This window comes from Hesperophylax consimilis, chromosome 3 (assembly GCF_061612785.1).
Source record: "Hesperophylax consimilis isolate HC1 chromosome 3, BYU_Hcon_1.0, whole genome shotgun sequence".
NCBI lineage: Eukaryota > Metazoa > Arthropoda > Insecta > Trichoptera > Limnephilidae > Hesperophylax > Hesperophylax consimilis.
In genome coordinates, this window is record NC_142838.1 from 20,680,696 (window position 1) to 20,696,483 (window position 15,788).

Genomic DNA, 15,788 nt, shown 5'->3' on the forward strand with positions numbered 1-15,788 from the left:
TTTATTTACAAAAATCACATTGCTGAGAGATATGCAATAGCTCCACAATGATTCTCTCATTATGACTCAAAATATTCATTGTTCTGAATTAAAATTGCTCTAACCACTTGGCATCCCTCCACGCCTACATCAAATCACAAAGCCAGGCATATCATTCTTAACAGTGTGGGTGAGTTTTTTACAAAACCATACAAATTTAAACAACTTCACTTACCCTCGGCTTATCATAATACGTATTGACTTTTGGTTTCCAAGTGTTGGAGGGAACATGTGGTCTCCAGGATGATGACTCGATGTGTAATCGCCGCAGCTGAATGGGAAAAGCGTATTATGTTTTTAAACGAACATTATTTAAAGTGTACATTACCTTCCTTCTTAGGCATTAGACTCAGCTGTGTAGAATATGAATGTTTAAACAGCAATACATAATAGGTATTTTTAAATGTACCAATCTGAATTTGCCTATCGCAGAGTGTAACCAGTTTAGTGACAAATAAACAAGTGTAAAAAGTAATACACAATCATTTCTATGTACATACATGTAATTGTTACAATAACAACATGCCTAGAATGTTTCAATTGTGTTCTACGGAATATTTCCCACAATATTTTTATGATATTCTACAACTTTGTTTCCTCTGTTCTGAAAGAATTTTCTTTTAAATTATGAATATCAACAAAATAAAATATTATTAAAAAGGTACTACATAATAATTAAAATGAATAACAAGAAATAATGGTAGTCAAAACGTTTTATAGATGATATCTGATAAATATTACAAGGGTAAGTCAAAAATTATGTACACTTTACATTCTACAATTCATTCATAGGGGTTTAACATGAACATTTTTCAATCAACTTGCTTGCGTATTCCTTCGAAGAAGAAAGTTTTTGGTTGGTCGCGAAGCCACTTTTGCACGCTTCAGGGGGGGTGCAGGGGGGGTGTTCCGATATTTGTTGATGGTTTGATGGGCAGAATTATGACTGAAGTTCTAAGAAGACTACCTTATCAACGATAACTTGTCTATTTGGTAGAACCATCTCTCGACTTTGATGAACTTCCTGCTCCCTCTATTTACGTAACACTCATCCGGCCACTTTTAAACTTCTCGATCCGCAAAAAAACTCTCCTTAATGCTATGATTATTTTCAACCCCTTTCAAATCCTTCAACCAGAGAAATCAGATCACTTCTCGTTTTTCCTCCTTGGCGCAAACTGCTAGCGTGGCGAACATGTTTACGCTGTAATAGCCGGAAGGCAAACAACGCGATCGGGATCAAATTCCTCACACATGACACATGACAGAAGGCAATATGACAGCCTTGAAGGTGTTATGGCAAAAGTGTAGATAATTTTTGATTCTCTATCATGATTAGTAAATAAGCAGAATTCCTGGCACTGAAGTTAGAATACACTGGTGAAGTGGAAAGTAATATCAGACCTTTCATATTTATAGACCGAAAACATAATAAAATCATTATAACTTGAGAATAACTTTTAAAATTGAATACAAAAGTTTAATTTGAAATCCAAAGAAATACTTACAGGTCGCTGAACAAATTTCTTAGAATGTTTTCTGGGTGCAGATTTCTGTTTTGCTATCATTTCCGTTATGTGCGCAACTTCACTGGGAGCACTGGCATCCACAAAATACTTATTATTTTGTTTAGTAAGTCGAAACCCAGGAACCTTTTCGAACAGATCTTCCAATGATCTAAATCCTAATTTGGAATATGGAATATATTCTCCTTCTAGTTCCCGGTAGTCCCCTAAAATATGAATCGAAAATTTTAAACATCATCGATTAGAATCCTAAATATATTATGGACGGGTTGTTTCGGAGAATTTGAACAATTCATCAAATTTCAACGTTCGTTTTCGGGTTCTGTGAAAGTCTTATTCAAGTTCTGTTATTATATCATTAAAGGCTAGTTATTTGACAGAACTGAAATAAAAACAGAACTTGAAAATGAACATTGAAATTTGATGAATAAAACCCGTCCTATGTGTTTCAAAAAACAGAAAAAAGATTGAACAATAGTTTTGAAAATAACTAATCTTAGGGACATTCTCTTAAAAAAATAATATCCCAACACAAGTAAATAGATTAAAATCTAAATTAACTCTTCTTTTTGTGTTTTTATTTCATTATCTAGGTAAATACCAGTTTTCATTTATATAGTCTAAACGCAAGTATTTTATTTACATAATTATAGTTTTTTAAAGCCCCCAAGGGCAATATCAATTTTACAAAAATTTAAAAACTATAAAAATTAGGAAAGAATTATTACTATAAAGAATGTAGCCTATGGTGCACAAACCGACATTTACCGGTTAGTAGAGTCGAGTGCACAAATGCGTCGGTTCAAATGGTTTGGTTTTGGTCGGTTTGTTTTTTGTTTTTTGTTTTGGTCGGTTCACAAATGGGTTCCCAACCAGGCGTCTGCGTCGTAGGTTCAATTCTTCTACTAGCTAACTCCTCCATCATTGCACAAGCAACAAACGATGGTAGTATTTTAAGGTTATTCGTAACCCAAAAAGGTTGTCTTACTTAAAAAAAAAAAAATTGAATACCTAATAATGAGACGCATTTCTCAAAAAATAAACCCAGAAATCTCAACTTGCATTATTTATCTTTCTTGTAGAATAAAGCAGGTTGCACTATGCAATTTGTGTCTTTTCAATTCAACAGTTGACAATTTGATATGTAGGTCAAACGTGTACATAGGATTAACTAATAATGTCGAACCATTTTCAATTTACAAATTTGCCAATTTGAACACAATTAATATATAAATTCACCTTCCCACTGATAATTTGAAATGGTGGCCTAGAGCACACTCAAAGAGTGAAAGCCAGTAACAATAGGGAAAAAAAAACACAAAGTGAGTGCGTCTTATGAAAGTTTAAATATTGTAGTGTTTTATAAATTCTTACTATTGCATTGGTCAATGGAAACCAGTCCTGACGTTGATAGTATCGTCGCCTTTAGAATAGGTATCACACTATTTATGTCGGCCATGACTCAGTTTTAACCTGAAAAGACATAAAAGTTTTAATAAACTTATAGAATTCCGCTAAATGCAAAGGTTCTTTAAAAACAACACTTGATTTCAACTTAAATATTGAATGGAGACAACTATTTAGGTCTGGGGTAAGGAAACATGCATAAAATAGATTTTTAGGGTTTAGTTTGGGTTATTTTAATAATTTGTGCGTATTTCCTAACCATCAAACTTAACTTTGATCGAGAAAAAATAGAAAATTGATTGCATCTTTTATCATCCCCCACCACATAAATAGTAATTTCTTATAGTAATGAAGTTGAAACCAAGTGCTGTTTAGAATTTTTTGTGTATTAAGAGTGCAGCAGAATTCAACAAGATTAACCTCTCAGACAAAGACTTTTATCTACTATGTGTTCCTTTGAGAACTGTCAAAACGTGATAATTTTTGTGTTATTTACGAGTTTTGCTAAAAGCTTCATAACTCACGTTTTGGGAAACGTAGCCTCATTCTAAAAAATGTTTTGGAAAGATTATGAAATACACTATCGCATTGTGTTGTTATACGTAAATATTTGCGTTTCTAAATATACATTTTATGAAAACGTCAAAAATATGTAAAAATCGCTTACAATTATTTCAAAGCTTTGAAAAATGTACTTTTTTATGAGTATCATAAAGAAATAACACTTTATATATTGAAGAAATATAATTAAAAACTATTAGTCACCTCAAAATATTAACCGTTCAAACTAAAATATTTTTAATAAATTATTTAGAAACGCAATAAATTATGAACGAACAAGATGACAGATTCAATCGGCTTAGATAATGCAACTCTACGTTCCATAGATATTCTTGAATACAGACGCGTAGCGTTATTCATTATCGATACTCTGTTTTTTAAATCATGGCAATCCGTATACTAGTGATGGAAATAAATCGATTTTTGTAAAATCTCGCGCGTTTACGTGAAAAGACGCTCTAATGTCTTGACCGCTATTATCATATTTACGTCTTTTGACGTTCTAATGTTCTGAGTGGTTAATAAAGTTTTGATTGTGGTATAATATTATAATGGGTAAATATTCGGAACCACTGGCCACTCTTATTACGATTTTTTTTAAATAAAACTTTTTGATTCAACTTAATTACTATAAAAGGCAACTATCTGCATTTGGGAAATTTTTCATTTCAACATTCTAATTTTTAATTACATAAAATGAAAATTCGCTTTCTATTCGATGTCTCCCATTTCCAATAATTTCTGTTAACAATGTATTCATATGTTGGTATTCCTGAAACTACACGCATGGCTTAAAGAAACTTTATTGCCATTTAATTAATTGATATTAGGTAGGCCCTATTTTGGCGGAACTCTGGAAAAAATAAAATAAATTAGGGTATTTGGAAGGTTTTTATTTTCTAAATTTAATAATTTTGTATGCAAAAAACCTAATCTAACCTTACCAAACCTAACATATACAAACCTAACCTGTACTAACCTAACCTATCCTAACCTAACATGAAATGGTTTTTTAAACAATTTTTTAATAATTTTGCATGTAAAAAACCTAACCTAACGTAACCTTACCGAACCTAACCTATACTAACCTAACCTGTACTAACGTAACCTTTACTAACCTAACCTAACCTAACCTAACCTAACCTAACCTAACCTAACCTAACCTAACCTAACCTAACCTAACCTAACCTAACCTAACCTAACCTAACCTAACCTAACCTATACTAACCTAACCTACACTAACCTAACCTATTATAACCTAACCTATACTAACCTAACCAATCCCAACCTATACTAACCTAACCTTACCTAACAATACTAACCTAACCAATACTAACCTAACCTACAATAACTATATCGGACGTGCAGAGCCAAAGTCATTATGAGATAACAAGATCTCAAGTTTTTACGATGTCCTTAATATTTTTGATAAAACCATTTAGATATCTGCGTCAAAATAAATATGATACTATAATATTATTCCACATCCTTAATATGCGACTGCTATAGTTAATATTAATGGATTTTCGGCACCACCATACATTTAAAAACTAATGTTTTTGTTTTGTTCAACACAGTGAAGAGATAAGGGTGATCGCTAATTACTCTCATTGAACATGTGTGAAATTTAATGTATAATTTTGTCCAATAAATAGAGAAGTAACTGGTACAAACAGTCACTTCTCATCCGAGAGTTCTCGGGAAAGTAATACTTGTTTAATTTAATGTTTTCCTACTGCCCCTGCAAAAACTCTCAGATCAAGGTGTCAATGTGTGCCGGTGCCCTATTGAATTTGCAGTATTTGTGCGGGCTTCACTAACTTGGTCCCGTACAAATTGGTCCTTCGTGCCGGTTCTACGCATTACGCCTTTAATCGTGCTTCAGTAAAGATGCCTTCGCTTCGCAGTGGCCATAAAATCTCTACGTCATCCGGGGCGTCGCGATCAGCAACCAGCGTTCCCGCAGACCGAGACAAACGTATGTCTCGCCGAGCCCCGGACCCTACTTCCAACTCTCCGACTGATGTTCCCATTAGCCAAGATGCACCCCAGCAAGCTGATCAAGCTATGCTTGCCTCGGACTCCATTGAACAATCAACCACAGCTTGGGGTCCCATCCTGACCCACAGTTTCCCGGCCCCCCAGGAGTCCGACGGAGAGGATGATGACCAACGGTCAGAGTCAACTGAGGATGCAATACAAATGTTGCGCCGTGAGTTGCGCACTCGAGAGAAGCAGCACGTTAAGCACACCGCCAACCTACTTGCAGCCCTGGCAGCAGCAACAAAGACATCCGCCGCACTGCAAGCAGGCCACCAACCTGCCGATTCCAGGTTCACAACTACCCAAGCCCCCGTGGCGCCTGGAGCGTGGCCCGCCTCGAATGCCGGCTACGCTATCACAGCACCCGGGCAAGCCTCGAATGCATGCCCGGTGCAAACAGCGCCTGGAGCGTGGCCCGCCTCGAATGCCGGCTACGCTATCACAGCACCCGGGCAAGCCTCGAATGCATGCCCGGTGCAAACAGCGCCTGGAGCGTGGCCCGCCTCGAATGCCGGCTACGCTATCACAGCACCCGGGCAAGCCTCGAATGCATGCCCGGTGCAAACAGCGCCTGGAGCGTGGCCCGCCTCTAATGCCGGCTACGCTATCACAGCACCCGGGCAAGCCTCGAATGCATGCCCGGTGCAAACAGCGCCTGGAGCGTGGCCCGCCTCGAATGCCGGCTACGCTATCACAGCACCCGGGCAAGCCTCGAATGCATGCCCGGTGCAAACAGCGCCTGGAGCGTGGCCCGCCTCGAATGCCGGCTACGCTATCACAGCACCCGGGCAAGCCTCGAATGCATGCCCGGTGCAAACAGCGCCTGGAGCGTGGCCCGCCTCTAATGCCGGCTACGCTATCACAACACCCGGGCAAGCCTCGAATGCATGCCCGGTGCAAACAGCGCCTGGAGTGTGGCCCGCCTCGAAAGCCGGTTACACTATCACAGCACCCGGGCAAGCCTTGAATGCATGCCCGGTGCGTACACTGCCGGGAACACGGCCCGCCTCAAATGCTGGCCACGCTATCATAAAACCCGGACCCGCCTCGAATGCACGCTCAGTGCACATACTGTTGGAAACTACGGGACACACGGCACCCGTGGCAAGCATTCCCATAGCCGATTATACTCTACCACAGTACCCCGAGCGACAGCCCCAAGCAGCAGTACCTGGAGAAGTGGAATTTACGCATAACAGATCGCAGCAATTCCCTACGAGTCAGGATTTTTCACCACTGTTTCCGCCACTGCCTACGGCCGATGAGACAGCACAGCACACTCACGAGTGGGTGCAAAAAGGCGCTGATCAGCTGTCCCAGATCACCTCAGCAATAGCAGAGGGTTTTCGCACGTCCCGTGCCCAAGCAAGCCCTCGCACGATAGAGGACGATACACGGATGGCCGCCTTAATCGCAAGGCAGACCACGGCCAAGGATCTTCCCCTCTTCCTGGGTGACCCGCTCGAGTGGCCCACATGGAAAGCCCAGTACACCCAATCCACAACCACTTGCAGAATGACTTCATCTGAAAACCTCATCCGGCTGCAGCGTGCACTAAAAGGGAAGGCTCGGGATGCAGTCGGCCCTCTCCTCATGGATCCCGCTCAAGTTCCAGAGATCCTCTCTGTCCTCGAGCAGCGATACGGTGGCGCCAGCGCAATAGCCACGCTGATGTTGGAAAAGGTGAAAAAGCTGCCGTATCTCACAATAGACGCAACCCTTGAGGACCTGGCAGACTTCTCCGGAACCGTCCAGAACTTGGTGACATCACTTAGGATCCTTAGGACTGACGGATACCTGACCAACCCCACCCTACTGAATGACATCACAACAAAGATGCCGATTACGCTACGGATGACCTGGCTGTATGAGACACGTGGTCTTACGAGTCTAGCTACAATAACTCAGCTGGCAGCATTTCTGAAAAGTATGGCTAACGCTATACCCAACAGCGGGATGATCGACCCAGTGCGACCTCGACCGCGACGGACCGAGCAGGTGCATGTAGTAAACGGTGAAGAAGTTAAACCAGACTCTAGACCTGCTGAATTTGTTACATCGCGTAAGAGGAGTGAGCCTCGCGAAAATAAAATGAACAATACGCGTAAACGCAAACTGTCTAGTGAAAGTTGCGGCCAGTGCGGTGGCAACCACAAAACTCGCGAGTGCACCGAGTTCGCGGAGAAAAGTCTCGCCCTCCGGTGGACAATGGTGCGACAGAAGAACCTGTGTCGTAAGTGTCTGGATCGACACCACTCACGGGACTGTAAAACCAAGGCATGGTGCGGCATAGGAGGGTGCAGATCACCACATCACCGTTTGCTTCATGACCCACAGTTCGTACCGGAAGGTGCTGTCGGTGAGGTTAACTTGTGACGCCAGACGACGGACCGGAGCGTGCTGTTAAAAATTGTGCAGGTTATGTTGGGCGTCCCCCAAGGAAGCAAAGTTTTGGTGTTCGCACTCCTCGACGAAGGCTCAACTGTGACACTTGTCGACGCTGACATCGCGACACGGATCGGGGTGAGCGGCCCAGTCCGCGGCATACGGATCCATGGCGCCAAAGGGATGTGCACCTCTGACACACTCTCCCGCCGAGTGAAGCTGACCATAAGAGGATGTGATAGCAGTGACACCTACTACATCATCGCCAACACGATCTCCGACCTCAACCTGCCAGAACAACAGGCCCAGGGAAACCTTGTCACCCCAAAACTTTTGATAGGGCAAGACAATGCTCATCTGATCGTTTCACGGGAAGTGCGCGAAGACCATGACACTACGCGAATAGTGTCACGAACCGCACTGGGGTGGATCGCCCATGGGGGTGTCGGGACTGGCAGTGACAATAAATCCACGACGCTGGCACTACAAATTGAATCAGCCGCAGATATCCGCCTAAGAGAATTGGTAAAATGCAACTTTGCCGTCGACTCTCTTGGCGTAACTGCCACGGTGAGAACCCAGGCAAGCGAACAAAGGGCCATCGCACTAATGAACACGACTACCCGGCCTCTTCGCACTGGGAGGTGGGAAACTGGCCTCCTGTGGCGTAATCCGGAAGCCACATTGCCTGACAACCGGCAGTGCGCGCTGAAACGACTTCATTCCCTTGAGAAGAAGCTGGCAGCAGATCAGAATCTGGCAGCAGCCTACAGCGACAAGATGAGCCAGCTGGTCAACAAAGGATACGCCAGGAAGCTGTCTAAACTGGAAGCGTCAACAACCGCACCCAGAAAATGGTACCTGCCGCACTTTGCGGTGACAAACCCCAATAAGCCAGGGAAGATCAGGATAGTGTTTGACGCCGCCAGTCGATGCCGAGGGACCTCCCTTAATGACCAGCTGCTTACCGGCCCTGACCTGCTGTCTTCCCTCTTAGGGAATATTCTGCGCTTTCGAGAGGGAAACATCGCCATTGCCGCAGATATCAAGGAAATGTTTCTGCAGATCAAGATAAGGCGGGAAGATCAGCTGTCCCAACTCTACCTCTGGAGATTACCGAACCAACACGAACCTGATACTTACCAGATGTCATCTATGATGTTCGGAGCCACTTGTTCACCGAGCAGCGCCCAGTTCGTCCGGAACAAGGTAGCCGGGGAATACGAACATGAAAACCCGATTGCCGCAGCAGCCATTCGTTCTAAATTCTACATGGATGACTACCTAGATGCGGTAGACAGTTGTCAGGAGGCTGCCTCACTCGTCCACGGTGTGAGCACCCTCCTCGCGAAAGGAGGATTCCACCTAACTAGCTGGGCATCTAACAGTCCAGCTGCCATAGCCGGTGTTCCCACAGAAGACCGGGCCAGTTCCACAGTGCGGATCAGCGGTGGAGGTACGGAGACGGAACGAGTGCTCGGACTAGTTTGGGACCCGTCCACTGATAACTTCCTGTACTCATTCCAAGAGGCGATCACCCCAGAAGTGGCCACGCGACCCACGAAAAGGCAGCTGCTCTCAATAGTAATGAAAATCTTCGACCCAGTAGGCTTCATTTCCTGCCTTACAATCCGGTCGAAGATACTGCTGCAGGCCGTGTGGCGCTCGAGTATAGGCTGGGACAACCCCATTACCCCTGAACATACCCAGAGGTGGACCGAATGGCTGAGCCTGTTGAATACACACAGCATTTCAGTTCCGAGACGCTGCCTCCATCTCAAGCAGAACAGCGTGACCCTACATCTCTTCTGCGATGCGTCAGAACAAGCCTGCTGCGCTGTCGCCTATTACACCGAAGAAGTAAATGGATCTCTACAGGCGACATTTCTGGCCAGTAAATGCAAAGTGGCGCCACTGAAGCCCCTCTCCATTCCCCGCCTTGAGTTACAAGCCGGACTCATCGCGGCAAGACTAGCCCAGACCATCCACAAGGAAAGCCAGGCCCGTATATCCCAAACGTACTTCTGGACAGACTCTGCAACCGTATTGTGCTGGTTACGAACTGACCCACGTACGTACTCTGCCTTCGTGGCAAACAGACTGGGCGAAATAGATGAGTTAACCAACATACTCGACTGGAGATGGGTGCCAACCAAGCTCAATCCCGCTGACATCGGTACAAGGGACTCAGATGTGCCCGACCTATCACCCAAAGGAAGGTGGTTTACCGGCCCGGCCTTTATCATTTTACCTGAGAGTGCGTGGCCAAAAGAGCGTGCACCTGTCAAAAGGCCCGACGACCAGACACTAGAGGTTAAGCCTCACTACGTCGGCCTTCTATCAACTGCAAGGGAAGCCTTACCATCCATCGAGAGATTCTCCTCATGGCAACGGCTGATTCGTGCAACAGCATGGGTTCTCCGCTTTGTGAAACAATGTCGGATGAAAGTTAACAAATCTGTAGGGGGCCCACTGCGAGCGGAGGAGATCAAGGAGGCGGAAGACAGATGGATAAAAAGGTCTCAGGAGGACGCCTTCAATACTGACATGACCACCCTCAAGCAAGGCCAAATGCTGCCGACTGGTAGTCGTCTGAACCCATTAAACCCCTTCTTCGGACAAGACGGCGCCCTGCGGATGGGTACCCGGCTGCGAGCTCTAGCGAAAACGAAGTGTGTAGCACGGACTCCCGTCATCCTGGATGGAGACCACCCGTACACTCAGCTCCTGATTCGCCACTACCACCAGAAGGCGGACCATCCCAGCACGGAGAAGACGGTCGCAGAGGTGCGGGGCGATTTCTTTGTACTGCGTCTGCGCACTACAAGCAGGAAGATAGCACACGCCTGCCCCACCTGCCACATAAGGAGAAGCAAACCCTCTCCACCACTAATGGGGGCGCTACCACCACCTCGACTGATGCATCACATCCGCCCATTTACACATTGCGGACTCGACTACTTCGGGCCTATGGAGATCACGGTTGGCAGACATCGGGAAAAACGATATGGAGCCATCTTCACTTGTCTCTCGACCCGCGCCATTCACTTAGAACTGGCCGCCTCACTGACCGCAGACTCGGCCATCATGGCCATACAGCGGATGACTGCGCGAAGGGGACAACCCGCAGCCATGTACTCCGACAACGGAACAAATTTTCATGGAGCCGATGCAGAGATGAGAGACGCTCTGGTATCATTGAGCCACGATGCCAGAATGCTTGATGCCATAGCCACCCAGGGCATTGAGTGGCATTTCATACCTCCAATGACGCCCCACATGGGGGGAGCTTGGGAGAGGCTTGTACGGTCAGTAAAAAGAGCCCTGAGCACCACACTTAAGGAACGGGCACCTAGAGAAGAAACCTTACTCACGGCCCTGGCAGAGGCTGAATTCACAGTGAACAACAGACCACTCACTCACATATCAGTTGACCCACGCGACGAAGAGCCTTTGACCCCCAACCACTTTCTTCTAGGGTCGGCTGGAAAGCGTCCCCTCTTGTCCATGTTTGGCAAAAAGGAAGAGGAAATATGCCTTCGCCGCCAGTGGCGTATCGGCCAGCAACTTGCAGACATATTCTGGAGGCGGTGGCTTCTAGAATACCTTCCCACCATGGCAGCTCGGCAAAAATGGCACAACCCGGTCACACCCATTAAGAAGGATGACCTGGTGGTCATTATGGACTCCACGCTGCCACGGAACAGCTGGCCGCGTGGCCGCGTCCTTGAGGCCGTGCCCGCCGCCGACGGACAAGTCAGGACAGCCCGTATCCAGACAAGTTCCGGAATATATGTTAGACCGGCCATTAAAATCGCCGTCATACTACCTGCTTCAACAACACCAGCCGATCCAATCACCAGCACGACAACACCTGCCTAGCCGAAACCCCTTGCAATGACATCAACTGCAAACACGAGACGCTGGGATGAAACAGAACACGCCCGACGGAGTAGCTGGGCGCAGCAGAGACTGCACCGTGGGGAGTATATCGGACGTGCAGAGCCAAAGTCATTATGAGATAACAAGATCTCAAGTTTTTACGATGTCCTTAATATTTTTGATAAAACCATTTAGATATCTGCGTCAAAATAAATATGATACTATAATATTATTCCACATCCTTAATATGCGACTGCTATAGTTAATATTAATGGATTTTCGGCACCACCATACATTTAAAAACTAATGTTTTTGTTTTGTTCAACACAGTGAAGAGATAAGGGTGATCGCTAATTACTCTCATTGAACATGTGTGAAATTTAATGTATAATTTTGTCCAATAAATAGAGAAGTAACTGGTACAAACAGTCACTTCTCATCCGAGAGTTCTCGGGAAAGTAATACTTGTTTAATTTAATGTTTTCCTACTGCCCCTGCAAAAACTCTCAGATCAAGGTGTCAATGTGTGCCGGTGCCCTATTGAATTTGCAGTATTTGTGCGGGCTTCACTAACTTGGTCCCGTACAATAACTAAAGGTTTTTTTAAACGCCTTAATACCTTTATTTCATTTCCACAGTTTACCAAAATAGTACCTACCTAATGCATAGAGTAAATGGTAATAACATCTCTTCTAGCCACTTGTGTAGTATCAGGAATACCAACATAAGAAAATGTCATCAACAAATGGCTGTCATCCCATATAACAAAAGCGAATGTTAATTTTACATAATTACAAATTAGAATACTAAAATACTAAAATTAAAAATTTTCCAAATGCAGATGGTTTCCTTTTATAGTAATTAAGGCAAATCAAAAGGTTTTATTTTTAAAAAACGTATTAAGCGTGGCCAGCAATCCCGATTAATTACCTTATAATGTTATGATATCAATTATATAAGAATACATTATAAAATGCCTAAATTTTCACAAAACCGTATTCTTGATAACAATATAGATAATATCGATAAAAAATGATTCATCTCTACTGCGTGCCACATATTATGCTTTGATCCACTCCCACCTGAATTATCTAGTTAGTATCTGGGGCACGATTATCAAAAATCAAACATCAGAAATACAAGTCAATCAAAATAGAGTTGTATGGAACCATAGACATATGAATATTAGTAGACCTGCCCTAAGTGATTAAAAGCGTATTATCCCCACTCCCCATACCGGTTCCATTGGAGCCGGCTGTGCTCGCGTATGGCCTCAAGTGAAATTTGAAAACGTGACGTCATCATTCTTGTGCGAACTATGATCGAGGCATCATCGGTTCATTTTACGAAATAACACGGCAAAATGTTGACTTGTACTATGAAAACTTGTAAAAATAGATTTGAAAAAGAGAATAAACCCAATTGTCGTATTACATTCCATATATAAGCATGATTTTACTTTATTTTAAGCATATTCACATCGTATAATATAGATCAGTTTTAGAAACATATACTATCACATCGGGAAACGTCTGGACGCGAAACACAAAGCTGGTTGGTTGCTGGGAAGTAAATTATGAATATTTATAAAAGTGTCTTAACTAAATACTTAAACGAAATATTCGACTCTGAAAATAGAACCGAATTTTTTTGCCAAATTTGGACTTCGCAAATTTGTTCATAACGTGGCGAGTAATTTGCGCTCCCATGTAAAAATGTCTATTCATTCAAAAGCAGATTTTACTTTTAAGAAGTAAATGGTGATATTATAATGCGAGATGCCTATTTACTGTCAGATTGATTTATTGACGAATCAGTCAGCTTCACTCCCTTCGTTCTTCAACAGTTGATTTTACCCCTCGCCATTATCTTCTCGTCTATTAATTCCTATGTCTGTGTATGGAACATATATGAATCCTATAATTTCTATACCCGCTATATCCGATTTTTTGACAAAATGATCTGAGTATGACATCTTGTTCACATTTTTGCGAGCAACAAGGGGAGCCTAAAATTGAGTTTCAAAACCCTCCTTATCACGACCAAAAACCATGTTAAAACTGCGAGTGAGAAACCAAATCCGCTATATCATACAGAAAGTTACTATCAAAATCCGCTATATCGGATTCAACGAATCACAAGCAGTTATTTTGCCAAAATACAATATGGCCGCCGCTCTGACGCCACGCTCGTGTGTCAAAATGATCTACTCGTGAGTTTCTAAACCCGCCATGTCGGCTCAGTTGACTTTCAAAATCACGAAGTGAGTATCAAAATCCGCTATATCCATTTTATTTATCGAAATTACTTAATTATTGCTAGACATATATTGAAAAATAAATGCTTTTCGAAATTTTATTACTCCAATTCATTATATAAAAAATTGTTATGCATTTACTTATGTACGCTAGAGATGTGACAGTTTTTTGCGGTTTTCTCCAAATCAATGAAAGTTGATATAGCGGGTATAGAAATTACACGACTCATATCATATACCAAGGGATACACATGTCAAAGATATATACTCACAGACACAAATACTTCTTTTTACGATTCTGCCAAAATATAACATCACAACTGACATTCTACAAATAAATCATCACTCCTCATACACCAGCACAAAACACGATCCCAAAATCAAATACACTCATCGTCATCTACTTACACTACTTAACATTACTTACATCTACTTAACTAAATTTGGAAAAAAGTCCCTACAATACATCGCTTATAAGTAATACAATGCATTACCTAGTTACCTAAAACTTCCAGCAACAAACAAAAAAACATTGGCAATAGCTCTTAAAAGCTATTTCCTCAGCAGTTTAATTAATGAGCGACACATTCTTTCTTTGGAACTCCAAAAGAACTTCTGTGTTTATTTCTTTTAATGTATTTATGAAATACGTTCCATTTAAGGGTGTTTAGTCTATCTAATCTATTAAAATCTATGTACACTGTTCATTGAACTCCTCTGAATGAGTTTTTTAAACTCACTGGGAATAATATATTATTGTTATTATTTTGTAATGTCAAATCACTAAATAAATAAATGAAAATAAATACTTTCCAAGAATTCTTCTTTAGTAGTAAATTAAGTACGGATTTAAAAAGCGGGTGCTACAGGGAGAAAACTAGTACCTAGAAAGCGAGCAACAAATTTTGAATAAACATTCAAGTAATTGATAACATTTGCACAAAAATATGGTTGATAAAAATGCCTGAGGAAACGTTAGTAGATGCGCATTCCATAAGTGTAGAAAACATTTTTATGACATTTTTATAATTTCGTTACTTTAATAACAAAGCTTTTCGTGGGAAGTGTTTTTTGGAAATTTGGATTATGTGGAACATTCACCGACACACTTTCTAGATACGATACTGTTACATTAAATAACCCACACAGGCCAACTTCGATTTTGTTAGCCCTTTAGAAATGGAAGTTAAAAACGATTTTTAAAACTTTGCCAACAATAAATTCTACAAAACCACAAAAACGAATCTACATACCATTGACAGCTGGCGGCAACGAAAAAAGTGTGTTGGCTATTTTGTAAGTTGGTCACAATGTGCCATCAATGTGCTAACCCGTACCCATTCGACCAGTACCAACACAAGACCAACCAGACCAACACTGGAAGACCTATTTGACCGTATAGCTATTACTCGGTAATCGGTATGGACTGATAAAGTTGATTTATGGGACTGATCACGCCGTTTCCCCGCAGGGGTAGGCAGAGAGGACGGACCGTCAAACAACTCGGTCTTGGCACACACTCCTTGCCTCATTCACATTTGACTGATTAGATGACGGCTTCGAGCTATGGAACCATAAATAAACCCACGGAACAAAAATAAAAAAGCCCTGGACAGAACGTAATGCAATTTTGAATGAATGGCATTGAATCAGAATCTAGTCTGAGGGAAAATTACATAGCAGCCATC

At 42.6% G+C, this 15,788-nt stretch overlaps 2 protein-coding genes across 3 annotated transcripts in view; one reads left to right on the forward strand and one right to left on the reverse strand.

Annotated features, from left to right (window-relative positions):
- The window catches only part of tapas (tudor domain-containing protein 7 tapas), a 50,835-nt gene extending 35,419 nt beyond the window's left edge, over positions 1-15,416 (reverse strand). The window contains exons 1-4 of one of the 2 annotated variants that reach the window (XM_089649057.1): positions 15,354-15,416; positions 2,940-3,038; positions 1,548-1,771; positions 215-310 (exon numbers count right to left, since the gene is read on the reverse strand). In XM_089649057.1, coding sequence (XP_089505183.1) covers positions 215-310; positions 1,548-1,771; positions 2,940-3,024 — 405 coding nt within the window. In that variant the 5' untranslated portion in view covers positions 3,025-3,038; positions 15,354-15,416. Of the gene's footprint in view, positions 1-214; positions 311-1,547; positions 1,772-2,939; positions 3,039-15,231; positions 15,251-15,353 lie in introns of those variants that run through there. The other variant, XM_089649061.1, reaches the window with a different exon arrangement.
- LOC149425097 (uncharacterized) lies at positions 5,424-11,843 on the forward strand. Its single transcript, XM_089649041.1, has 3 exons — positions 5,424-5,745; positions 6,481-7,809; positions 8,017-11,843. The coding sequence occupies exons 1-3, from the start codon at positions 5,424-5,426 to the stop codon at positions 11,841-11,843; spliced, it is 5,478 nt and encodes a 1,825-aa protein (XP_089505167.1).
- Positions 15,417-15,788: the final 372 nt, after the last annotated feature.